General features: G+C 43.7%; 2 protein-coding genes across 8 annotated transcripts in view; one reads left to right on the forward strand and one right to left on the reverse strand.

Moving 5' to 3' along the window:
• Nucleotides 1-13,754, forward strand: part of ppp1r13bb (protein phosphatase 1, regulatory subunit 13Bb) — a 51,707-nt gene extending 37,953 nt beyond the window's left edge. For 5 of the 7 annotated variants that reach the window (XM_072682742.1, XM_072682743.1, XM_072682740.1 and 2 more), the window contains 13 exons: nt 2,318-2,492; nt 4,143-4,339; nt 4,633-4,797; nt 5,088-5,280; nt 5,939-6,091; nt 7,640-7,764; nt 8,527-9,022; nt 9,154-9,902; nt 10,240-10,377; nt 10,604-10,737; nt 10,834-11,000; nt 11,185-11,384; nt 12,231-13,754. In XM_072682742.1, coding sequence (XP_072538843.1) covers nt 2,318-2,492; nt 4,143-4,339; nt 4,633-4,797; nt 5,088-5,280; nt 5,939-6,091; nt 7,640-7,764; nt 8,527-9,022; nt 9,154-9,902; nt 10,240-10,377; nt 10,604-10,737; nt 10,834-11,000; nt 11,185-11,384; nt 12,231-12,272 — 2,934 coding nt within the window. In that variant the 3' untranslated portion in view covers nt 12,273-13,754. The remainder of the gene's footprint in view (nt 1-2,317; nt 2,493-4,142; nt 4,340-4,632; nt 4,798-5,087; nt 5,281-5,938; nt 6,092-7,639; nt 7,765-8,526; nt 9,023-9,153; nt 9,903-10,239; nt 10,378-10,603; nt 10,738-10,833; nt 11,001-11,184; nt 11,385-12,230) is intronic. The other 2 variants (XM_072682741.1, XM_072682744.1) reach the window with 2 other exon arrangements.
• A 1,989-nt stretch (nt 13,755-15,743) lies between these two features.
• On the reverse strand, nt 15,744-19,213 carry ckbb (creatine kinase, brain b). Its single transcript, XM_072682749.1, has 8 exons — nt 19,133-19,213; nt 18,059-18,264; nt 17,469-17,623; nt 17,247-17,379; nt 16,965-17,136; nt 16,692-16,815; nt 16,404-16,593; nt 15,744-16,134 (listed from the first exon to the last, which is right to left on the reverse strand). The coding sequence occupies exons 2-8, from the start codon at nt 18,249-18,251 to the stop codon at nt 15,956-15,958; spliced, it is 1,146 nt and encodes a 381-aa protein (XP_072538850.1). The 5' UTR covers nt 18,252-18,264; nt 19,133-19,213; the 3' UTR covers nt 15,744-15,955.
• Nucleotides 19,214-26,942: the final 7,729 nt, after the last annotated feature.

Raw genomic sequence — 26,942 nt, forward strand, 5'->3', positions numbered from 1 at the left:
TGCAGCGACACCTGCACAAATCTAAGGCATAAGAAGAAAACCTTTCATTGGTCGATTTTTTTCAAGAAACAGGCAAACGAGCCTAAACAAGGATGAAAAATTTAAAGAAATAAACATTGTCCAACTGTTAGGCATGGGGGTGGATCAGTCATACTTTGGGCTTGAGTTGCAGCCAGTGGCACAGGGAACATTTTGGTAGACAGGAGAATGGATTCCAGCAATACCAGCAAATTCTGCGTTTACACATCACACCATCTGTAAAACTGAAGCTGAAGATAAAACGGGATAGGTTTAGTATAATGATCCTAAACACACCTCAAAATCCACAATGGATTACCTCAAGAGGTGAAAGCTGAAGGTTCCTCACAGTCCCCTAACCTAAACATCATCAAAATCTGTGGATGGACCCTTAAGAGTCAGCCATGCAAACCTGCCCAAGAATTTCACAGAACTGGAGGCATCAGAAAATATACCCTCTCCCACCCCCCCTTCCAACTGAAAGATTTTTTAACTGCAAAATGTATGTTTACAAGCTGTTCTACTCGCCAAATGGGGCTAAAATTGGGTGCTTAACCTTTTAATTCAGGTCCTTCCTGTGGCAATGAAGTCATCTTTTACTCACCTTTCTTTTCACAGTAACAGATATTTTAACCTGGGGTGCACTATTTTCACACACATGTAAGTAACATGGGCGTACATGTGTACAGAATATATTTTAAGTGTGTGTGGTCAGCTGTGGGCTTTCATTAGTGCTCCTGAGTGGGTGTTTACAGCAGTGTGTGCTGAGGTGATGAGCTCATCTGTTTACTGCGGTGGTGATGGTAGTGGCGAGAAACTGCAGTGTAGCGCAGGAGACCCAGGCAGAGACCACACAATGCCATTAATGTAGCACCACCTTAGTATGTCTCGTCTGCCGCGGCAGGCATCTCTCACCGGCTCAAGCCAAATAGCTCCTAAGCATAAGAGTGAGGAATGTGGAGCTGGTCAATGCGTGCTGATTTGCTGCGAGGTTCTGTCCCAGGGTCAGTTCGGCCTTAGCTAGCGCACTTGGAGAATGATAAATGGCTCTGATTTCCGATCTGTTGTCAGAGCAGCTGCATATGGAGAGTGGCTGTTTTCCAGAAAGAGATAACGGAGAGCTTGCAAGCGTAGTCAGTGGTTAGAAGGGCTGTGATGGCACTGAGCTTTCAGTCACTGAGAGGCCACCGCTGTGGAGCTATATTTAGCTCAACCACTCAAGCACACTGTTCTAGATCACGTGTTTAGTATGTGTTTTGTTAGAGAGAGAGAAGCTTCAGAGTTTAATTCATTAACTTCTTTTTTTTGTTGTTGTTGCATTGTGTGTGACATCCCTTGCAACCTCAGTAGCCTTTAAGTAGCCTACAGTTTCCCCCATCTCTCAGCAGAATCACTTGCATGTCTCATGCTCTGTAGATGGTCAAAGTCATTAAGCTGCTTCTCATAGTGACAGTGCCGCATGCAGTGTGCGATGATGATGATGTTGATGTTGATGCTGATGCGGTGTCCTCAATGTACCCTCTTCCGTGGCGACGCTACAGCTGCCCCAGGCTTAGAGAGCCTGTGCGCCACTCGCTTATCATGCACTAAGAGCTCAGTGAGAGCTTTTATACTCTCTTTACATGACCCCAGATGAGAGATTGGAATTTATTGTGGGAGTGAGTGTGTGGGTGGATTGGTAGTACGTTGGGATTGTTACGATGCTGTGGTGGATCTTTATGTGCAACTGTTCGTGCACACTAGGGGTGGGCGATGTGGTAAATATATCAGGATGTCGATCGTTGTTATAATTTTGATGAAATATCACCATATTGACCACCTCTCCCGCACACCCCATGTCCTGAATTATTAGCATTGTGTGAGAATTGGCATTCAGGAAGTGTAATTCGTGCTTTAGGTCACCACTAAATTACATGCTTTACACATGCTTTTCTGGACAATCACTGTGTTTTAATACATTTTCACAAATGGTTTAAATATAAAAACAGATATTAATAAAATATAGAAAAATGGTCAAATGGCACATGAATTTGCTTCAAATAAGAATTTGATATAGTATGTAAACACTGCTAAAGTTTCAAATCGTGCCATTAACTTCCCAGACCATACTGTCTGTATAGGGAAAACCAATGTATTTTAAATATCTTCTTCTTTTCAGACTACAGCAGTTTAGCATTGTCCATTCACATGTATCAGTCTCAAAGTCATATCCAAGAAAATAACCAACCACCCTATTGGAAATGCTGGATGCTGGTCCTTTAATGCTTGTTTTCTCCCTCTTTGTGTGTGAATGTTGCAGGAGCAGCGCTTGCGCTACCTAAAGCAGCAGGAACGGCGGCAGCAGCAGGCTGTGTCTGAGACTGAGAAACTGCAGAGGCTGAAGGAAAGAGTGGAGAGCCAGGAAGCAAAACTCAAAAAGATCAGAGCCATGAGGGGCCAAGTGGACTACAGCAAAGTTATCAACGGCAACCTGTGTATGTGGCTTTCGGATACATTTTCCTATGCAAACCTTGTAGACCTGGCTTGTAACTCGTACACTGACTGTTAGCGCCTGAAGGGAGCTGTTTGTGTGCATCATTGAGAAAGACTAGAGGGATCTCACAAATCCACATATTTGCAGCCACATATTTGTTGCATATAAAGTAAAAGGCCTAAAACAAATCCTACATGACCAGTGATGTTGCAGTACAACAGCAGCTGCGTACTGATTTTGGAAAAATTTACTGAGGAGAAGAGATGTGCTTCTCATCAGTGACAGTGTGCCCTAGTAATTTCTTTATATACCATGTGAAAGGCACCTGATTCAGCTGAAGGAAAACATTGCTGTACCTCAGAGTATTGTTCAAAAGTGATGTTATGTCCGAGAACACCGCTCAATGCTGGGGGGCTTTATTCCCCTCTAGTCCACGCCTGGCATGAAGCTTCATGTTTATCTGCTCCAGAGAGTCATATTCTATTGGCAATACTTCTATACAGGGACTAGACAAGCTGTGTATGTGCATTTGCACATCTGTGTCAGCAATGGGTGCAACTTAAAGTAGCTGAATGCATTTATTAGAAGGGGTGTCCACAAACATTTGGACATATATGTATAGTGTGTATGTAAATGTGTCACTGCGGTCAGAGGATTGTCAGAATTGTCTGTTCTCACCCCCACAAATGGAACACAGCAGCAGCTGATGTCACTGTTTACCCGACCCGAGTTTTTATGGGACAACCGTAACATATAAGCATTTATCACATGAATGAGGAACAATGGCATCAAATTTCATATTTAATATAGTAGTTCAATCTACATTTAATAAGTTATTATTAAATATAAAAGAACAAAAAAGATTAAGGCAACTTTGAAACAGTAGTGCATATCTGCATTGCACACAGCACCCCCTCCACACACTGTCTTTAGGTGAATACTGAATGCTCTTAAAGTCTGGATTAGTGTAGTGCATAACACCGCATGCACTCACAGATGGGGAAGCTCACCCACACGCTCAGCTCCATATGGGACCACACTTATGCGCACACGTTTCACCACTGAGCTTTGGCCTAAGAAATAAGCTCTAAATGACAATCGTCCTTACAGCATGGAGATGTAGGTCACCATTGGCCTTAGGTACTCACCATTTGGCTAAGTGATGGTTAGTTAAGTTGGCTGAGCTGAAGTCATGATCAGAGCTGCAGAGCAGATGAATCCTTTGTCCCCCACTGATTGTTGCTTACAAGAGACTGCAATTACCAGCGAGTTTATTACAAATACAGAGAACTTCTTCCAGTTTTCTCTTGTACCCTAAATGCAGTTGATGAGCCAATGGGTGTCTGAGGTTTGCTTCTGGAGCTGCAAGCTCGATAAATCATTCTTTTAATTACATCAGTCTCATGTTAACCATCTGATGTGGTAGACTTGAAGCACTGCTCTGGGAGGCATGTTAGCGTTGTTTTCTCTGCATAATTCTGGACCTTGAGTTCTGTAGCCTAGCAACAACTAGAGTGCAGAACAGAATGCCATCCTTTCGGTCATGTGTAAGCGCTGCATGGGTATTGTTTTTATGGAATTGCCATGGAATTTTTTTTAACGGCCTGGTTGTGTCAGTGTATTTAAATCACTGTGTATGTTGTGGTACTAGCTGCAGAGATCGAGCACATCAGCGGGCTGTTCCAGGAGAAGCAGGCAGAGCTGCAGGCAGCCGTGTTGAGGGTGGATCAGCTCAGCCAGCAGCTGGAGGACCTACGGAGGGGCAAACTCAATGGCCTGCAGACCCTGGGGGGCCATGTCACCGGCACCGCTGCCTTGGAGCTTCGCAAGCTGTACCAGGAACTACAGGTGTGCAGGACACACTCACATACCCATGTCACGTGTGTTGCAGTTTAGTACACAAATCTAAAGCTTAAACTACAAAACAGTGTATTTAATTGGTTCCTCAAGACGGTGCCTAAAAAGATCTACATGCCTTATTTGTACTGCTCTTATGTAACAAGTCCATTGCGGTTAGTAGTTGTAATGAATCGACATTGCTTTAGAATTCGCTTAGTCAGTACGAGTACTTCAGTTAAGTTGTTGTGTTTACAGCCATTATGTTGTTAATGGGCATGTGGTGATGTGTGTATGTGTGTCAGATCCGTAACAAGCTGAACCAGGAGCAGAACAGTAAGCTGCAGCAGCAGAAGGAGCTGCTGAACAAGCGCAACATGGAGGTGACGCTGATGGACAAACGCATCAGTGAGCTCCGGGAACGCCTCTATAAGAAAAAAGCTGAGGCACGTCAAAAAGAGAACCTGCCTGTAAGGCCAGGAATGCACCACACACGCACACACATACACACACACACAGGGCAGTGTTTTTGTGAGCTCAAAAATAATCCACCCTGACATGTGCAGAGTTAGTACCGAGCTGACATTGAGAATGGAAAAAGCACAGAATTGTAGAAGCTTTTTTTTTATTATTGTTTTACTGGTTTGGGAATATCCTGAAGCTGTGATTTTTGTCCTTACTCAGTCATTTTTTCTGTTTATTATTCTTGCTCTATCTGTCTTTTTTCCTTAAAACTCTCTCCCTCTTCAACTCTCTACAGTTAAACCGAGCAAATGGCCCTCCTTCCCCTCAACCCGCTCCAGGCAGCACAGGCCGAGTGGCAGCAGTCGGACCTTACATCCAGGTGCCTGTGCCAACACGCCCAGAAAGTGGCTACATGGTACCCCCAGACCCCCTGAAACCTCAGACACTGGGCGTGAACACACCAGCCAACCATGCTCAATCCAAATCAGGTCAGTCTCTACGTTCTGCTGTTCCAAGCATGTCGAACCCATACCATTTATTCAGGGATAAATGGCAGTACACGATGTCCCTGTTTTCCCTTTTGGTTCAGACCTGTTTGCAAATGTATTGTTGTTTCATAGGGTGATGTAAAACATTTATTCTAGTGGGTTGGAATATGAAGGTTATTCTATTAAGACATGCTGTGCCAATTGAAGCAATATGCTCATTATATTCACTAAACTCAAGTCATTCAGATGAGCAAACATGCTGTGAGCTTAAATGTCCAGCAGAGGGAGACATTGCATAGATGTGAGGTTGAGTGACTCAGTTAAACCTTTAAACCTTGGTACTTACTTTAGTCATCTTACCCAGTGGGGGGTGGGGGGGGGGGGGGTAAAGGAGGGTCTTTAAGACCTTTGCATGTGTCCCACAATTTCCAGCTCTGCGTCTCTCTGTACTTTTTTTTTTTTTTTTTTTACAGTTTTTTATGATTTTGATTTCTTTCTTTCTATTCTGTTCTAACCTCTTGTGTGATCTCTACTGTGTGCTGTGTGTGTGCGCGTGTGTGTGTATGTGCTTTCTCTCTCTCTCCTTTCTTGGCTGTACCTGTCTGTATTGTGGTGTTTTGCTTTCTGTATGGGTGATGGGGGTGGGGGCGATGATCAGATGGAGTGAGAAAGCCTCCCGGCCCCTGGAAGGTCTCTGATTTAGACATCATAGTGGATCCACTCCCGTCATCCCTTCCAGAGTCGGGCCCGGGCCCCGGGGCCCCTGCCACCACCTCCTCCTCCTCCACAGCGGGGCCGGACGGAGCCTCTCGTGAGTGGGAAGGTCACTGATGAAGGGCTGGAGGGCTGGCCTCTGAACCTTATTCAGAGTATTGGACAGGATCAAAGCAGTAGTATAGTAGCTGCATAATTTATAACGGGTCCAACCAACGTCCGTAGATCGGATGGACCGCATTACTCTGCACTTAAACCAAAATATTCCAAACTTGTTTTTGGCTGGAATTTTGGTGCATGTGGTGTTTCCATGACTCTATCATGAGCAGCACTGATGTTTTATTACCAGTGCAGTAACACTAGGTATACACTATATGGGCAAAAGTATTGGGACACCTGCTCATTTATTGTTCCTTATGAAATCATGACTATTATTGTTGGATTAACTATCTCTACCATCCAGGGATGGTTTCCTTCTAGATTATAGAGCATCGCTGTGAGGATTTGATTGCATTCAGTGACAAGAGCATTAGTAAGGTCAGGAGGTCCAATCCCCAACATCCCAAAAGTATTGAATGGAGCACTATCCAGATGACCACCAGAGGACACAGTTCCACTGCTCCACCGCTCACTGCTGGGAGAGCTTTACATGCCTGGTGCCAATAGGTTCATGATTATCTGCTCCAGACAGTCCTGTTCTTCTGTACAGGGACTATACCAGCTATGTGTGTGCCTTTGCACATCTGTGGGTGCCACTTAAAGCTGACTGTATTCTTCAGAAGAGGTGTCCACAAGCATTTGGACATATAGTGTATGCAAATTTCTGAATGCTAATTTCTGAATGCTAATTTCCAGTGCCTTGAAACCAGAATGACTTCTCTGAGTTCAGGTTCGCCATAGCAGCACTCTGCTGATCCTGTGTGTGTGTGAGAGTTTCAATAAATGTGAATGAGAGGCTTCTATCCATGGCTGGGTTTACATCTGTGTGCTCTTCCATTTTTGTGTGAAACTCTACCCTGATAAGGTTCACAAGGTCCTCTCAGTGTCCTGATCAGTAAAGCAGTCAGCTCACTTCAGCAGTGCTTCCTCTGTGACTTTAACCTTCTGATAACATAGAGCGACCAATGTAACACATAATGTTCAGAGCCATCCTTCGAATTCACCCCCTTGTTTAGATGACAAGGACATTGTAAAGAGCAGAGTAGATTTTTATATAATAGATTCTCTTGTCTTTGAGAAACTGATTCAGTCTTGTAGTTTCTCTTAAAATGAACTGTCTTTGTTTTGTGTTCCTTAACAGACCTAAAGAGCTGTTTGACTGGCAAGTCTTCTACCTGTCTGGAAGTGACCGTTTTCATTGTGCCAGTTAAATTAAGCTAAATACTGAGATTTAGAAGTTACACAGTCCCTGCTTACCCAGTGCCTCCTACCATAAACCTTACCCTGCTTCTAAAAGACAACATGCTCAATGCCCTTTAATGTTTCTAGGAATTGTCTGAAGCATGTAATACCCTCATCTGCTTGTTAACAAATTTCTACGCAGCTACATAGAATAATACACCCCCACAACCCTAGTGAGTAAAGAGTGTTTTGTTAGAGGTCACATTACATCCCTTATGCTGATGTCTTCTCTTTCCTTGTGCAGCTAATGATGCAGGGTGGCCCACCCTCAGCAAAAGCAATGCATCACTTAAGCCTCCGGACTGGAAAGATTCAGTAGGAGACCCCTCCAGCAAAACAGTCTCTCCTGCTAGCACTCCCGCAGATAAGGTTGGACCAAAAACTGTGTGTCTTCATTGTTCCTTTTTTTATTATTTGTTTTTATAGCCCCTCACTTCTCTTTGACCCTAGGGTTCTGTGGAAGAGCTCCTGATTGGAAACTGACATTAGTGTTTAAAATATAATTAGTGTTATTGTTCTTTAAGTTGGCTTGGCAGATATTCCTTATTATGTAGTTTTTACACACCGTAGTACATTTTTGTGTGGTAATTAGAAGGTATACCAGGACGTGGCTAATTAAATGCAATGTAAAACACTGTCAGTGGTACTAAATGAAGAGGCTTTTGGGAGTCACTCAAAAGAGGTGAAAACCCATCATTACCACCATTTCATTTAGTGTAAAACAATCGCTGCAATCACAGTGCTATCAAATGAAATGCTCCATTTGGGTCATTTTGTTCCTGTTGGCCATCAGCCTGTATAAATATCAGTGTGCCATAGCTGAGCTTAATTTGATAGGGGAGTGTTAGATGATAAGGCTAGGCACTACGCTGTAAATACGCAGCTGAATTTCCACATTAACCTAAAGCCTTTGATCATTTGTGCACGCTTGCGCTCATTTCCTTTAGTTCTCACAATTTGAAATTTAAGCACAGTTAACCTTTCTAATGCATTGAATGTAGGAAGTGTATGATGGGCCATTTGATTTATGGTGTTTGAATCCACATTCTTTTGCAATTTGGTGTGTCTTTTTTTTTTTTTTTTTTTTGGTTACTTTTGCTTTCTTCTTGTTCTTGCGGTTTTATTTTGTAGATTCCAGACCTGAACAAACTGGGCTCAGCTCCTCCTCCTTGTAAGCCCCAACCTCCTCCATATGGTGCCCACACCAGTTCCCATCCACTTTCCTCCATTAACTCTGGCTCCACCAGTTCGCTGGATCGCCGCAAGGATGTGCCCTTACGTCCTGTCCCAAACCACCCGAACAATCCCCCCAATACCAATCCACCTCCTCCACCAGCCTGGCCCCGTGTAGGTTCCTCTACTGGTTCCTCCTCCCAGCAGATCCAGCAGCGAATCTCAGTCCCACCCAGTCCTACCTTCCAGCCTAGCTCGCCCCTTTTCCCACCAGGAGAAAGACCTGACCCTCCTCTGGCTGTGGCTGTGCGCCCCTTTATCCCAGACAAGGGCTCTAGACCACAATCACCCAGGAAAGGCCCGGCCACTATGCACTCCAGCTCCATCTATCACATGTACCTGCAGGGGGTGCCCAAGAACTACCCATTTGGCAACAAGCCTGCCGTTAAAGCTGGTAAAAACATTGATATTTTCTTCCATATACATTTTTATCATGACGTCTTTGATTAGCACTAATATGCACATTGAAAGTATTGCCCAATGTTGTGTTTTCTGACCCATTACTTGTGTTCTTTTGGTCTGCAGTGTATGGCAAACCAGTCCTGTCCTGCAGCTCCACTCCCCCCTCTCCCCTGCCCTTTACAGGCTCTGGGTCTTTCCCGGGGCTGCTGGGGGCTGTAGGGGACATGGCAGATGGTGACCTGGATCCCGAGGGCCAGAGGGTAGGTCTCCCAGAGGTGCCGCCGCCCAACGTGGACCACATCCCCCGGCCGCTCAGCCCGACCAAGCTCACCCCCATGGTCCACTCTCCCATGCGCTACCAAAGCGATGCAGAGCTGGAAGCGCTGCGCAAGAAGCTGGCCAACGCTCCAAGACCATTAAAAAAGCGCAGCTCCATCACAGAGCCTGAGGGTCCAAGCGGGCCCAACATCCAGAAGCTCCTCTACCAGCGCTTTAACACCCTGGCTGGTGGAATTGAGGGAGGAGTTGGAGGAGTAGGTGGAGGTGCAGGAGTGACTCCGTTCTACCAGCCAGCAGGAGCTGCAGGCGAGGCGCTGTCTGACGCCGACAACGGAAACCCGCCATTGGAAACGCCAGTCACACCTCCATCTGGGACTGAGGGGACGCCCTCAGACATCCTACCTCAGGGTGATGCAAATGATAACCAACCCCTACAGCCAGCCACTGAAACACTAGCCCCACCAGCACTGGAGCCATCAGAGGATGATGACAACAACAACAACCCTGCAGAACCCTCTGCCACCCTGCCTAGCCCTGTGCCTGAGGTCAGCTCACCACAAGAGGCAGCAACCTCACCATCTTCTCAGCCTACAGTGAGCATCTCAATCACAAACATGCATACACACACTCTCTTCTGTAGTTCTGCAGGGTATTATCTGCTGATACTGGCCCAATACCAAAACATATCGATACTTATATGCCATCTGAGTTTACTGGAGTTCTTGGCCCCAAGAAACCAGTTATTGGCCACAAAGATTTGGCCCTGCTTCACATTTCAGCTGAGATATGTATATTGCAGAGGCCAATATTGTAAAAATAAATAACAGGAGGTGAAAACATGCTAATTTCCCCATTCTTCGTTCAGATCTGTGCATATTTGTACTGATATTGGTGCATATCTGGTTATAATGTTGCATCTCTTGTTTCTAGGAAAAGCGCACTAACCTTAAGAAGCCTGACTCTGAGAGGACAGGCCATGGCTACAGGGTGAAGTTCAACCCCCTAGCTCTTCTCCTGGACGCCTCACTGGAGGGCGAGTTTGACTTGGTGCAGAGGATCATTTACGAGGTATGCATGAAGGAGCAGGATGGAACCTGCTCTTTGACACACTAGGGCCAATACACGAGGACAACCGTGAGAATCTATTACCGTGTATTTGCATTTGCGGTGTGAGTTAAAATACAGTGAAAATGCAGCTTTTCTCCAGCATTGTTTTATGGGTGCGCTCCAGCGCTGTACTTGGGTGAAGAGAAAAGTAAATGGACTAATCAAGTCATACCTTTACTGTTGACAGGTGGAGAACCCGAGCACCCCTAATGACGAGGGCATCACACCCTTACACAACTCCGTGTGTGCTGGACACCATCACATTGTCAAGTTCCTGCTTGATTTTGGAGTCAATGTCAATGCAGCAGATAGTGATGGCTGGTGAGTAAAGACCAGTCCTTTTGAGTACCACAACACAAAAATGATGTATTTATTTAGAGAGCACTTCATTGTGAGCATGTGTGCGTTTGCTTCCAGGACCCCCCTGCACTGTGCTGCCTCCTGCAACAGCGTCCACCTCTGCAAGCTGCTGGTAGAGTCTGGAGCCGCCATCTTTGCCACCACCATCAGTGATGTGGAGACGGCAGCAGATAAGTGCGAGGAGATGGAAGAAGGATACATCCAATGCTCACAGTTCCTCTATGGTAATGGTTTCTGCTTTTCTGTCCCTCTGCTTTCCTCTCACCCTACTTCTCATGTTTGGTGCAAAAGAGCTTTATTAGGTAATTAAGTGGTTTCACCGTTGTAATGGACCAGATGTGAAAAGGCCACAAGATCATGATTTTAATACAAGCTGGACTGATTTTGTGGGTGTGTTTGCATTTGCAGGTGTGCAGGAGAAGCTGGGCGTGATGAATAAGGGAGTTGTGTATGCTCTGTGGGAGTATGAGGGTCAAAGCGCAGACGAGCTTTCCTTCCAGGAGGGAGATGCTATCACCATCCTTCGCAGGAAAGATGACAACGAGACAGAGTGGTGGTGGGCCAGACTTAATGACAAAGAGGGCTATGTGCCTCGCAACCTGCTTGGGGTGAGTGCTTACACTTTTCACATTTTCTGGGACCAGTCAATAAGTTTGTATAATTTCTCATGCTCACGTTGAATAACCCTCAGGTTTATAATCATAGTATATTTATTTTTTAAAAAATGGAAATTGTTGGCATACATGCGGCAGCATCTTAAATTGTACAGGACCAGGACAAAATCTAATATGCAATATTTCTCTTACCCCAAATGTAGTTGACCAGCCAAGATCTCTTTACTGTCTAAGGTTTGTTGGTTTAGGATTGCAGTGGAGCTACAAGACTAATTTAGCTAGCCAACAGTTAAAATTATAATTAAAATAGTTACAATTCAGCCAGAAGGTGCTGTACATACAAAAGATTCACAACTGAAATTGGCCAGGAACAAAATCTCAGTTTATTTTGCAGAAAAAGCAGTTGACACATAATATAAATATATATATATATATATATATATATATATATATATATATATATATATTTAAATTTGTTTTGTAGATCTGTCTTACAGTTGCTTCTTACTTTGTGTGTAGCTGTTCACTTGGTTTCATATTTTATTTAAGAAGTTTAAATGGGAGTTTGACAAATGATAATAATCATAGATTATTATGGAGTAGAACAACCAGGAAATTAGTTCCTTTAGCCAACACAGTTTGAATTTTGGATAAAAAAAAGTTGTTGGCTTACATTACATTGTTAGCCGCATTAGCCCCAGAGCAAAATAAAGAAGATTACTTCAGACAGTATAGTCGGGGTAATATTGTTTTATTGTTTGTTTGTATTTATTTATTGTGATGCATTTTGTTTCTATGTTAAAAGTTCTTGTTTCTGTGTGTGTATGTGTGTGTCTACAGCTGTACCCCAGAATAAAGCCACGTCAGAGGTCCTTGGCATAACCGACTGCTTTTCTCCAGTATATGGAATGACTGGACTGCTGTCTGGAGGAGTAGGACCTCCACTGTTTGCCCCTCTCTTTCCTCTCCTGCTGCTGGGGCGAAGCTGCTAAACTCTGTTCCCTGACGGGGCACAATCAACAACACTACACACACATATACACACTCACTCATACATACACCATAACAAAGGCCAAACAAGAAGCCTCAGGTCCTGAAATCTGCCCCCGTTACCCTTGTCACCTGGCCTCTATCACCTCCTCATTCCTTACTTTCCACTCCCGAAGGCTCGGTTTCAGCCGAGCATCATGCGACATGTATCATAGCCGCTGCACATTTCTCCATGGAGATCAAAGCACTACCTACTTTGGTTTTATAGCTTTTGTTTTATATTGTTGTTTCCGCTTGCATTTTTATCTGGAGATTTTTAGCTCTACATAGTTTATTGAGGTGATGCTGGCAATGTGCCGGCTGGATCAGCCAGAGTGCAGCTGCTTTTGCTTCCTTTATGTGAACCTTAGTTCAGAGAGGAGTTTTTATGCTGTGGATAAGAAAGCATTTGTACTAAAAGTCATGTGTATTACGTCTCCAAGCTGAGAGGTGGGAAAACTGGACTTCTGAAGGCATTGGGTTTATGAAACGCTGAAGAATGAATGTGAAATTTGAGGTGAGCTAATGTGTGCACGAACAAAGAGGGTTATATTAGATGAAATCAAATATACGAGTATATGTATATAGTAATTGGAACAAGTTATTAGAAAGAAAGAAAGGGGTTCATATGTGCATTTAAGCAAGGAAATTAAATGCACAGTGTTCTGTGTGAATGGTCTGTACTCTGTACAGAGTTGAGTGTGAAAGGTATGCATTAATGAGACATTTTTATGATATGCAGTATATGAGAGACATTTTAAGGACCGTGTTTGTGTGTGTGTGTGTGAAGAGAGAATACCAGTGTGTGAGTTGAGAGTGCAAGAAGCCAAGCTGGTGTTTCAGTACCATAACAAGTAATAAAACTGGAAGTGTGAGGTCAAAGTGAACAATACATGCTGTGATGGTAGAATAAGGCCTTGCCAAATACACTACGTTGGTTTGCAGCCTTTGAAACATGGCTGGATTTTTTTTTTTTTCTTTTTTAATATTAGCAGAACAAAAGGCATGGTTTAAATGCATATTTACGTTGTTTATTTTACACTACAAATCTTTCTTTTATTTGTTTTATTAAACATTGCATTACATTCCCTGTTCCATTCCCCTCCCGGTCTTGCTCAAAAAACTTGAGCTGATCTTTTGTGTCCTGCCTATGAGGCAGTAATGAGCTTTACCATGGAGTACACGTGTAAATACTGTGAGGAGGCTTGGAGGGTGAGATGTGATGGAGTCCGTGCCAGAGGTCTGCTTGTGCAGACCTCTGTATGGCATTTGGATATGAAAACTCACCTCCTGTTCTCTACATGTGCACAAATAAAGAGAAACAAGTCCTGGGAACACAGTGCAGTCCGGTCTCATTTATTCTCTGGCCTACACACACTATTCTATATTTCTGCTTGAGTAAAACTACACGCATTCTATATTTCTATATTGCTAAACTAAAATAACTATTTCCACTTAAGAAAGGACAAGCATTCTATAGTTCTAAAGTAAAGTACAACTTTCATCTTGAGTAAAAATATGTGTACTGTTTGTGAAATATTACTTGAGTAAGTAATATTCTGTATTTCTACTTGAGTAAAAGTACAAGTACTTCATATGTTTTTACTTGTACAAAAAGTACAATTACTCCATATTTCTACTTAAGTAAAAGTACTCTACTTCTACTTGAGTAAAAGTACTCTGTGTTTGTACTTGAGTAAAATACTCTATATTTCTGCTTAAGTGAAAGTACAAGTACTCCATATGTCTGCTTGAGTAAAACCACACACATTCTATATTTCTATATTGCTTAAGTAATAGTACAAGCATTCTATAGTTCTGCTTGAGTAAAGTACAACTTTCTGTTTGAGTAAAAGTAGGTGTACATTTGGTGAAATATTACTTGAGTAAAAGACACTGCCTTAAATGCAATGTGTGGCATGTAGAGTGTGTTTGACGCTAACTGCTGGTTTTCATTACTGGCTACAACAGCCTTGTAGCACCAGAGCAAAACGAAAGCAGCAAACTTAAGACCCTTACCATGTTTTGGCTGATCAAATAGTTTTGGACTAAATGGAGAAAAAAAACCAACTGTGGTTTTTATAAGACATTTTGGCTAAATGGATGTTTCCCGGTCCACTGTCAGTGGACATGTCCGTGTTTCTTCATGCAGCTCATGAGCTAATTAGCAAGTTCTTGTTGATTTTGAAATAGATGTGCTAGAGCAGGGAAGCAGGGCTGTGGTATTCTAGGACCAAGATTGGTAAACATGATCTAGGCCAGTAGTTCCCAACTTTCATTGTTTCCACCCTTCTAGCTCATCAACTCAATATTGCTGATGGGGGTTGATGCAAGAAACCACCAAAATCAAGACGTGCTGTTCTCCAGGCCAATAAACAAGGTGATTAGGGGCTAGTTATGGGAGCATCAGGCTATAGCTGCAGCCTCCTCTAAATAAGTGATAGAAAAAATGGTTAAGATACTAGTCCCTCTTGTACAGCAGAAGCAGGTAACAGGCCAGATACTGTACAGTTGGGTTTTTTGCCTTATTATAGTGGCTTATTTGCAAGATAGAAGAAAATAGTTGAAAACAGAACAAAAACCTAGCTCAATATTTTACCAGTCACCATCAGGCCACTAGAGAGCAGTAGCACTTTGCAAGATCACATGTTCTAGTTCACTGCTGCAGACATTTTAGAGCAGCTTTTGCACTTATTGCTGGAGTTGGAAAAAAAAAAAAAAAAAAAAACTCTACTATTAAACCATTTCACTGGTGTAGAGGAAATGAGAGGACTTCAATTCAGCAGAACAAGTAACTAGGTGCAAGATTGGTCTGCCAACTTAAGAATCCCAAGTCTTCAGAACACACAGGTTATTTCACCATTCAGGTTACTTAGTGTGGAACCAACTCACTGGGCATTAGGGGTCAAGTAGTCCTACCCAAGTGGTTGATTGCCCTTAGCAAGCACCATTCTAGCAGCCAGACTCCCTCAATCCTGGGATTGTAATATAGTCTCCTCCCCATTTGCTGCTCCCCCCACCCCTCATCAGGGAACATTTTATGCACAAAGCATCTTTGCCAACTTCAACACTGAACAGCCTCATGTGGACATTTCAGTGTTGTAGCCAACATGAGGACCACAGAAACCTCTGCAACTGGCTATTTTAGAAAAGGTGAAGCTAGTCAGTTAACCACACACACCGGAAGGCTTGCTAGAGAGTGATAAAGTCCCCATATTCACAAGTCTGGTAATGTGGAGGTTCAAGTCTGCATCAGCTTGTGCTCGTGCATGTAGTTGTGTTGTGCCACAAGCTTAAGCAGCAAGAGTGAGAGACCACAACCAATTCCATGGGCCAAAGAAACTTTATTTCAGGTGTTAGAGCCATCCTCAAGACACTGCAGATACAAAATCCCTCAGACTGATGGAAGACTCATCTAACTTTAGTGCCACTAACGTTTGGGCGGAGTGTGCTCCTTGATGTGGTTATTGGTTTCAGAAGGAGAACTGGTGGAGGCAGGGGAGGAGTAGAGTTGGGATTTAGTCATGAAACAGTGTTCACTTCTGCTCAGGCATGAGGTCGTCAATTGACTGGCCACCCTCCAGGCGCTTCTCCATTTCTATAAGCAAGTTGACTCCATCCACCACCATCTGCACCAGTTCCACCTCAGAAAAGCCCAGCCGGTCTGCGTTGGAGATGTCAAAGACGCCACCCACTGCAGCAGTGTCTACTCCACCTGAACAGAGGAATGTAGAATATGGTTACTACAAGATCATTTTACAAAGGGAAATAAGTGATTCATTCTGCCATTCAACTTAAAACTACTTGAGTTTTCGGTCACATGGCTACAAGTGACCAGCAAAACAATATTGCAGCAACTTCCAACTAACAGCATACAGTCACTAAAGCACTGTTGCAAATACAGTGCTCTTTTGAATGCAATAAACTGGCTATACAGGCACCAGACAACTGAAAATTACAACCAATCTTGTGACCATAGCATACCTGTTCCACGCTTCTGAAGCCTAAGTTTCTTAAGAACCTCTCCAAACTTCTCATTTTTGCTGAGGTTGGGCAGTTTGACGTGGACACCAGCACGCAGCCCCGTGCCAAGGTTAGAGGGGCAAGTGAGAACATAGCCCAGGTGCTCATTCCACATGAACTCATGACCCTTCTCTTTGAAGAGGTCCTCAATCTGCAAGGCAAACCACAGCATTTATTAACCTCAACATTAATAGGTTTCCTCCCTTTGCACCACCACCACCAAGTCCATACAGCTGAACTGGTACCAACCTTCGTGAGGCCTGTGCAGAAGCGATTGAAGACTTCCCTCATGTTTCCACCCTTCTGCATGGAGATGACACGGAGGTGGTCCTCTTCGTTCACCCAGACCAGGAAGGTCTTGTTGTCATTGTGCCTTGAAGCATTAAATGGACAGGTCAGAATGAGGAGAAACATCATGACGCAGCTGGGTAATTAATTCAATACACAGGAATGCATTTGCAGTTGGCTGCTCAACTGAGCAGTCAACCAGTCAATGCCAAGGCAACTCCAAAGCCTACTCACCAGATCCCTCTGCCATCAGGCCAGTCACGTGCCATCCCAGAAGCCAACAGCAATGGGGACACAGGCTTGTCGAACAGGAAGTGGTCATCAATCAGCTGCTGCTGCTCCTCCTCAGTCATGTTCTTCAGGGCATAGTACTTTCCTTTCAAGTCACCATCCAAGGAACTTAAACCTGTACACAAATGTCAATTTAATAAAGCTATTGAGTCCAAAAGACAATTCCGCATCTGAATCCTTTGACATTCCTAATCTGCAGTCTGGATGTGCAGCAGCTTTGCCTACCCTCTACAGCCAAGTTCTCAATGCCACGTCTCTCGCCACGGCTGCAGTGGGGGGGCAGGCAGAAGCCACGGATGCTCCTGCCAGTTCGCACTCTGGAGCTCAGGACATAGTTGGAGTCAAGGTCATCTCCACCCTATGACAAATTGATTTAAATTAACATCACAGTTCAGTAATAAATCAGCTCAATGATCTGGACACAGGAGGCCTGCTAACAGCATGTACCTGAAGGTTGTCTGGATTCAGGTCAGTCTTGTGTTTGTCTGAAGGCTTGTATCCTCCATGGCGGTCCTCAATGATTGGGTCCAAAAGATCTTTGAACACCTCATATGTTTCCTCATCTCCAGCAACACAACCCACAGTCATGATGAAAGGGTGGCCTGGAATTCAGGGTAGGGGGTGTTAGTGTGAAACCCAACATGTAATCAATTGGGGGGGGGGGGGCGCATTTAGCTGACTACTGTAAGCACTTGCCATATGTCTGGACTATGAGGAGATCAGTGATTCCCAACGGGATGGTCCATTACAGCTCAGCTAGACCAATTCAAACGCAAGCCATTCTGCCCCAGTGAAATACCTTCCATCTCAGGTGCACAGTACCAACAGCAGTACAACAGAGCATGCCTCCATGTTTGCAGTTTGCACATAAATAGCAGTGACCTGGGTGAAAGGCATGATCAAACTATGCTGGAATTCAGTGGTTTGGACCTTTCATGGCACGTCTAAAAAAAGGCTCAAGGTCATAAGAGCCACGCAGTTTTGTTCAGCTATGGGAACTCCACCACCTCCAGCACTGAGCAGCTGAGAGCTTTTACCTGGGTTGTCCACCCCAGTCTGAATTACGTCGTCCAGCGTGAAGCCGCTGGGGGTTTCTTTGTCCCGCAGGCTGGCGTAAATCTCCGGAGTGAGCACCTTGGCCATGTGGTTATTGTGCTGGCTGAGGTCAGGGTACTCCTGCTCCGCACTGTAGTTCATCTTCAGCTTGTTGTGGGTGTTGCCGAAAGGCATGATTGAATCGACCCTGATGAAAACAGCGGAGAACAGCAAGCGTTTCGTTAAAAGCCGTCGAGATCAAATCCGGTGCGCACACACACACACACACACACACACACACACACACACACACACACACACACACTTCCCTTCAGCCGCATTACCCGTGACGTAACGGAATTAAAGCGCACATTTTACGCAACGATCAGAGGCGCCGGAATCTGCCGTCAATTTCTCTCGTTATCGACCCTCGGTGCAGCCATAGTGCAGCATCCACCGTCGGGACGGTGGAGCTACATGTGACGTCAGAGGCAAATATGATATGGCATGTCTAGAGCTGAGGCTGCACGTCCCGATGGATATCAAATTCCTACAAATCAAGGATTATAAACAAAGCAAAAAGAAAAAGGAAAGAAAATCTCTACGCGTCTTGGGGGCGCACACGCGCACGTAATGCGCAGCGCCTGTGGGGGGGTTAAAACGCCTCAAAGACCTTGCAGATAAACGGAAGACGCTGCAAGGTCGTTGCTGATGCTTTGGGACAAAGCAGCCACCCTGCACCAATTCCAAAGCAGTTTCGTCCACAGCAGTTACAGGGAACGATAAAAACAATCATTTCATCCACCATCAGCGGATTAGAGCGACATTTATTTTTCCGAGCTCCATTTCCAAACAGCGCGGTTTACCTCAGATTAAGCAGCTCGAGCACCGAGTCTCAACGCTGAGTAAACAATGAAAGCGACGTTTACACGAATATATACACAGTTACCAGCGTTTTAAACCAAACATAGTGGTTTAACACTTCACATACATATGAATCAAACGCATAAATCCGTGTCTGTGGCTCCTTAAAAAATGAAATAAAACGAGAACTAAAAACACGCAGCCTTTCTTACCTTTTGTGGAGTTTCTTTGGGAAAGTGACAGCTCTGCCTCCTCCAGTCCCGGAGCGAATACACCGTTACAGCTAATGGTATCCGGCGGTAAGCCGCTTTGCGCTGCCTTTATACGCCACCCGAGCTGCGCTCTGATTGGCTGCTATTTGAGTCCATTCATTCTATTGGGCGGCGCGTCGCGCTGGCGGCCAGCAGCAGCCGGTGAGTTCTCGCGTGGGTCACGTGACAGTTTCCTTGACAGCGCTGTGATGGAGAGCGAGGCTGGACGGATGGAAGCGGAGACACGGCTAGCGGCTTCGCGTCGGCGCCTCTGCCTCACAACAAGGGAGGAAGGCAAGCACAGAGGCGACCTCAGCTCCTTCTGTACTGTGGTTGTGGTGGTCGTGGTGGTCGTGGTGGTGGTGGTGGCCACTTAAGTTACATCGCATCTCCCAGTCTGACCAGCCTCTGCACTGATGAAACCAGCATGTAGTTTGGCACGAAAACAAGAGATCATGGCCCTTAGCATGTTTGTTTCCGCTCACTGCTGGTGCACTCAGGCTGGTGGATCATGCAGGTTGTTTTGGTCCATAGTTCAGCTACAGAAAGCCTATATTTGAAGAGGTTTGATGCATTGGAAAAAAATCCAATCTAATTTACACCAGATCACTTTTACGTCAAAGGTAGTTTAGTGTGATTCTGTAGTTTTGCACTAAATAGTACTGGAGGTGCTGTTTGGTGATCCGTTCTTATAGGACTAGAGGCCCAAATCCCTTTACATAGTGCACAATATAAGTAGTTAAACCTGAGGGCCTTTATGTAATATGAGGGTGGCTATATGACTCGATAGGATTTTGGGGTGATACAGGCCTCTATTTTAATAGTAGCCAACTAAGCTAACTAAAAAAGCAGACATAGAAACGAAACATGTCCTATGAAATCAACTGTGTTTGAGGTTGGAGTTTGGCCTCTTTTGTGAAGGTGTATGTATTTTATTTATCCCAGACCGATTTTGTTGGTAATGCTTACCATTTGAAAGGCAAAGTTTTTCCACTCACAAACACGTCACACGGTTTAGCTAATAGAAATTGTATCCCCAGCGGTCTTTCCTCTTTTCATTAATCCTTTCAATAATGCATCAGTCATTATCTGCAAATAAATTAATGAGCAGTCAAGAGAGAGAGAGAGAGAGAGAGACTGTCTCAAAACAAAGGCCTAATGCTAGTCTCCTTTGTACATCCGCTGGCTCTGAAACTCTAGCTCCTCTGATAAGTCGCAGCCATCGGTGCTGTTGTTTTTTAATGTCTTTGCTTCGGGTCCTGTTTTTAATTTCTCTGCCTGTAGACAGTTCTAAGGCTTCCAGTGAATGTCGGTTCATATGATGAGGGACTGCAGGACTTCAGGATCCTTGAGCCTCCCTTAAGGACATTTACTCCGATGGCAAAGCTGCCATTTGTGCATGTAAACAAGCCTGATCACTTCAGGCACCCAGTAACACTGCCATGTCCACACCAAGATACATGTGTTTCATGAACCTAAAGCAAAAGTGGCGTTTCTTGACTTTGGGCACTTTACCGAGCTTGGCTCATTCTTGCTTGACTTATGGCTCATAGCAGCCTTTGGTGAGTGCTTTAATACGTCTGAAGGATTAGACAGCAGATAAGATTTAAGCTTTTTTGAATGAGCCTTCTTACTGAAATTACTGGACCTCAATCCCACGGCGGCCGTGGCTGGGGGAAGAAATGGAAGGATACTTTCATCCTTGGACTTAAAAGTGGTCATCCTTGGTCTGGAGAAGGAGTGGATGCCGAGTAGACACTTTTAGTGAAGTGGAAACAAAGGATTTGTCATTGCTGAAGGAAGATGTGCAGACTGTGACGCCAGAGTGAACAATACTGTTCACCTGCGTCTGTTTTTCCGAGTCATGTCCTGGTAGCCTCTTGATGGACTGTCAGCATAGTGACTGTACTCTGCTTCAGAGACAGAAGAGCATGGGAAGATGTTGATGTGTTAGTTTCTTTTATAGATGGCCAATCCTATTCGGCTTTAGGCCTTTATTGGGTGAGGTGGTCAATAAAGTATAGGGTTTATTGGTTTGCAGGATGGATATTAAGGTTTGCCTTTACAATTCCATCTACGTCCGTCTTATGCAATCCTACACTGAACTGTATTGTTTAAGAAACTAGGTAGGACTGCTGTCATTTACCCATGCTTCTGTGCTTGGCCATTCATGCAGAATATGTCCAAAAGTATCCAGATATGGATAGCAAATAGTAAATTCGGCTAAGATGCTTCTATTGCTGACACAGGTATTCAATTGTGCACACACAGCTTGCATCTCTATAGAAAAGCACTGTCGAGAGAATGTGATGCTCTGGAGCAACCGCACATGAGCTTAAGGTCACCATGCACAATGCCAGGCGTCAGCTAGAGATGTAAAAAGCCAACCCATTGGGTTGTGGAGCAGTGAAACTCTGTGTTCTCTGGAGTGATGGAGTGCCATCCAATACCTTTGGAATGAGCTGGAGTGGAGTTTGAGATCTAGAACTAATCATCTAGCATCAGCTCCGGTCCTCAGTCTTTTTTTTTTTTTGTGGCTAAATGCAATCAAATGCTCACAGCAATGCTCCAACATGTATAGTGTAAAGTGGCTTTTCAAAAACTGTTGAGGCTGTTACTGCAGCAAAGGAAGACCAGCTTAACTTTAATACTCTTGATTTTAATATTAGGTATCGTTGGATAAGCTGGTACCCACAAACGTGTGTATATACAGTGTAAGTCTGCAGTAACGCTGAAGTGTTATGTGTGACGTAACCACTGTGTTTGTTGAATTATTGTGCCATGCTCTGAATTTTGGGGTCCATATCATGTTGTCTTTAAGCAGGACTGGCAGAGCCAATGACAGGACTCCCTTTCAGGCAAGTAGCACTGAGCCCCTAGGCTTCAGATGTTCTTTTATGATAACTGTGTTTTTTTAGATTCAGGACCGAGATAATTGCTTTAGAAAAAAGGGGCCATACTGCAGCCTCAGAGGATCCGTGTTCTTGTGCTTGGCTTTTTGTTATCGTAGCCCTGCTGACTGTGTGCTTCTCCATCTGACTAGAAGGGCAGCGCAGACAGCCGCCGCTCACATTTGACTAAGGTGACGCGAAGGGTGGAGAGGAGTGCGGAATGAATGCTGATGCCATTTCTGTGAGACTGCAGCAAAACTCTGTGAGTGTGTGTGTGTGTGTGTGTGTGTGTACGAATGTGCTCTGCACTCTGCTTTCTGTTTTTCCCAGAAAGATGCACACTGGAGGAATAGTTAATGAAGTAAACAACACGGCTGGCCACAGGGGCAACTATGCTTCGTTTCACATACTTCAAGGAAAAAAAAGGAACACAAAGGAAATGAAATTCCTTTCTGCAAAATGTCCCCCAGGCTTTTACCTGTCGGTACAAAAAACAAGAATGATGACAGGAAAGCAGGACAGCTGTTTTCCCTATTTTAGGGACAGTGGTCTGTGCAGTCATGGTAGTGTAGGCATCCATTGGTGAAGGTGATTTCTTCAAGTAGGAAATGTTCCCAGAAGAACCCATCACTACCATCTGATGTCATTAATGTGTGCATGCTACTTGCTTAAGCTATTTAGGGATTTCTTGCTACTGGGCTCCTCCTACAGTTATGGGGTGTAATTTGCTTTTACGCCATTGCCATAAACACAGATCACACTTAGAGCCTCGCTCATGAACAGCTGAGGATACAGAACCAGTAAGTAAATCTTGGGTGGTAAGCTTGCAACCGACACAAAAGCAGTTATTACCAGCACCAATGCCCGTGTGTGTCACCAAGCAAGTTTGCTAACATCACCTTGAGATGTCTAGCTAGTGGCTAAATCTTTGTTGAAATGTGTTCACTCAGCTTAAGATCAAAAACTAGCGAATAAACCAGTAAATAATACTTACTAGTCCAACAGGAAAGAGCTCAGCTCGACATCTACCTTGCATCCATTTGCATTGCTTTTCATTTCTGCCAAAAATGAAAAGCAAGTCTGAGATTTACTGACTGTCCAGTCTCTTGCTTGGTCACGAAGTAGATGTTGTCTTCGGTCTCTTTGTAGCCTCTGCCATGATGTCCATACTGGCTTCTGTAAGTATCTTCTTGTACCTTAAATATTTATTTTAAACTTTGAACTCAGCCCCAAAATGGCTTTCCCTGCGGCCCTCCTTTGGTCCACACTTTGGTGACAAAAGTGCATTTAAGCCAACTATTTAGCCATGTTCATTTGAAACAGGCCCATGTGACATTCAGGATGACAGTGGCACAATTCACATTTCAACCTTAATGCAGCTCAATGAGCAGTTAAATGAATAAACAAATGCATTTGTACTCCGCAAAGTTCGCCAGGCAGCTGTAAACAATCCACTGTCCTCTGTCCTCACGGGTTGGCTAAAAGGCTGCTTCTGAGTCTGCATCGATGCGGTCTTTGATGAAGGCTGCATTTAGGGGGCATAGAGGACATCTGTAGACACTCCTTTGATCAGAAAAATGAGAAATGGGACACCTCGTGGCACTTGCTTACATGTGCAGATGTGGGCTGCAGGACCAGGAGTGCACTAGCATGCTCCTTTGTCAACTAGCTGGCAGATTATTTTGTTGGCAGATGAAATATCTGTGCTGGAACACTCCATATCATTTAAGTGAAAAGAAATGAGATAAACCAGAGTTAGACAGACGGAATACGCTGAAAGGGCCCTATCTCTAGTAGCTCTAGCTCCAGCTGATGCATTCGTGGCCCTGCAGTCCACAATTTTGCCTGTGAAGAGAGCACGGTGTCCCATTTCTCATTTTGGTGTTCAAAGGGATGCTCACAAGCATCCGGCGACCTTAGTGTGACCGTCAGTGAAGACTGCATTAATGCAGACTTAACAGTGACCTCTTACCCAGATATTTTGTGAATACAATGTCTTCATTTTTTAATTTAACTATGCTTTTAAAAGCATTATTCTTTTAATCTGAATTGTTCCACTGTCGATTAATAAATACATAAATACTTTTTCCACAGTCACAATAACATGATCTCCTCGAGTCCAGGACATGCTGAGCCTGCACATCATTCATTCATTCCCAAGTGCACACTTTACACTGAGTGGCCTGGAGTTCTCTTGCTCTGTACATCCACATGTTACTCACAATACCAAAGCGTGAACTTGAAGGAGGACCACAGAGTGGCTTTTGGGAAGGGTTAATCAATCTTTTGCAGATACATATATATTTGTATATATATATATATATATATATATATATATATATATATATATATATATATATATATATATTTGTATATATATTTGATATATATATATATATATATATATATATATATATATATATATATATATATATATATATATATTTGAACTGGGGGTGAATTGTATGTTTTAACACTTTAACCTTATTTGCATGACTAAGTTTGAGGTTCCCCCACAGAGGGAAAACCAGAACACCAGAACAAACCATAACATTCTTACCCAGAGAAATGGCCATGGGAAAGGTGATACACACTACACTACACCAACCACTTTAAACCACTTAGGTGAATTGTCTAAAGTGAAGTGTATCTGGCAGTGTTTGATTAAAAGTCATGCTGTTCTAGGAACAAGAAAGGTATTTTGATCCAGGATCATATCTGGAGTTGGTCGGCCACTGCTCTGGGTTTGTGTGTGCTCACTGCCCCTAGTACACTAGTGTGTGTGTGTTCACTACCATGTAGGATAGGATAAATGCGGGGGACACATTTCACTGTACATTGCAGTACTTGAAGGAATCATGTTCACTGGCGGCCATCATGTTTACCACACCTTACAAGCAGAAGCAAAAGCAAATTAGACACTGTGGTAGCTGCCTCTTTTTCTTTCTTTCTTTCTTTTGCATGGCCGTAATCCTTGTCACTTGTCAAAGGCAGTCAGCTCGAATGGTTGCTGCATGTTTAGGGAGGGACGGAACCCTTGAAAGCACTGTGATTCTTGTTAAAATGCTCTTTTGAGAATGAGATCAAAGCATTATGACTGTGTCTCATCTGGCAAATATAGGTTATGTTTGGACTGAAGCACACACTGCTTGCAACCATGCTGTCACTTAAGATCAGTCAATGGTATCCTAGCAGATGGTGGAGGAGTTTTTGAATAGATGCTGGAAACAGTATCAACAAAGGCTTAATGTTTGTGTTATGGTGTTTTGTTAGAGAGTCTGCTACTGTCAAAGGAGATTTTTATTGTACTCTACCTGTACACTAGAGGGTCTGGAGGGTTAGAGGTTTTTCTGTGCCGTAGAAGTTCTGACAATATTCACAATAATGCTCAAAGAGCATACATCACATGTTTTGTTATGCAATGTACAGGGGTGTAAGGGTACACAAAAGTCATGCCTCAAACACACTCACTCACTCACTCACTCACTCCAATCCACCATGACCTCCTGAGTTAAAATAAGGTTAATATTATGGCTGAAACACTGTTAAACAGAAAATTTGTAAAACAGAACCATGGGAATTAACACTCAAGGAAGTTGCATAGTGGGAAAGGTGGAAGGAGGGGGGAGGGGAGGAAGGGGGGCAAACAAGACTACAGTTACAATACCAATACTCCTAAATCCACTATAGTTCCCACGATATTATGCAAATCTAACAGTTTACAGCTTAATTAAGGAATCTGGATGGCATGCACACTTGTGAAATTACCGTACTTACCTTCCGTGTATCAAACCGTGGCCTCCACATCGTTATATTGCCCAGCTGTAATTATGCTTTTTTTAACATTCAGTTGTCTAGAACTATATGTATTTAATGTTATTTCAGAAACAGCTGTTCTCAGCAGAACACATATATAAGGACAGTATATAAACCAGCATAGTAACATAAAACCAGAGCAGTTCCCATTTTGTGCATCCTTATAAGAAGGTGTTGGTGTGGGGGATGGGCTATCTGACAAAGATGGATTCTGGATATTACAACCCTGCAGCAGCAGTGGTCAAGGAGACAGTACCCAGACTGACTAGAGGAGAGGAATGCACCACAAGGGCAGTGGATAGAGTGCAGCGAGCTTTAACCAGCCTGTGGTAGAGTAAGACGTGCCTAGCAGTGAAATGCTGCTGCTCCCCATAGAGACACACAGAAAACAGCCTGTCTACTGCAGTGTGTGAACACCGTTCACCTGATCAGCTGAAACAGAATGAGCCGTTGTTATGGTCTAATATTACTCTGGCTAGGCAAGAAACATGAGCGTCTGAGCCCTCACAGCACAAAACAAGAGAGGTTTGCTTAAAACCAGATTATGTAATGGTTTTATACTAATCCAGGAGGTCATTTTTCTCACCACTAATGATATATATTTTTTTATGTCTTAGGAGACGTGAATTTAAGATCTCACTGACATTTCATTTAGAGATCAACTTTGTCACAGATGTTTCTCCAACACTGGCTTAGCAGAAATGGCATTAGATAAAATGAGATACGATTTTTTTTCAATATGCAACACCAACAACTGTCCAATCATCGTTACCTTTTATTCTTTAACAGAAATGATTTGGCGTAGTAAATAATCAGGAATCATTAACAGTGCTTCTCCAAAATACCCTTTCCTCTATCTGTATTTTCAGGTTTATTAATAGCTCATTCATGATTCCTCTGTCATATATCCTCCCATTCTGTCACTGGTCATCCTCTTTCTCTTTTACCTTTAACTGTTCCAAGCAAAATTGTGTTTTCCAGTGAACTGGTTCTCCTCACAATGTGTCCATAATAAGAGAGCTTCCATCTGGGCGTCCAGTGATATTTGATAAATTATTTAATGA

This window comes from Salminus brasiliensis, chromosome 1 (assembly GCF_030463535.1).
Source record: "Salminus brasiliensis chromosome 1, fSalBra1.hap2, whole genome shotgun sequence".
Lineage (NCBI taxonomy): Eukaryota > Metazoa > Chordata > Actinopteri > Characiformes > Bryconidae > Salminus > Salminus brasiliensis.

What these genes read in the sequence shown, in the direction of transcription:
- ckbb (XM_072682749.1), bottom strand. Translation starts at nt 18,251, where the DNA reads ATGCCTTTCGGCAACACCCACAACAAGCTGAAGATGAACTACAGTGCG. An exon ending in GACTGGGGTGGACAACCCAG is followed by an intron (nt 17,624 to 18,058) that starts GTAAAAGCTCTC and finishes CCTGAATTCCAG; the next exon opens with GCCACCCTTTCATCATGACT. An exon ending in TGAGAACTTGGCTGTAGAGG is followed by an intron (nt 17,137 to 17,246) that starts GTAGGCAAAGCT and finishes ATTTGTGTACAG; the next exon opens with GTTTAAGTTCCTTGGATGGT.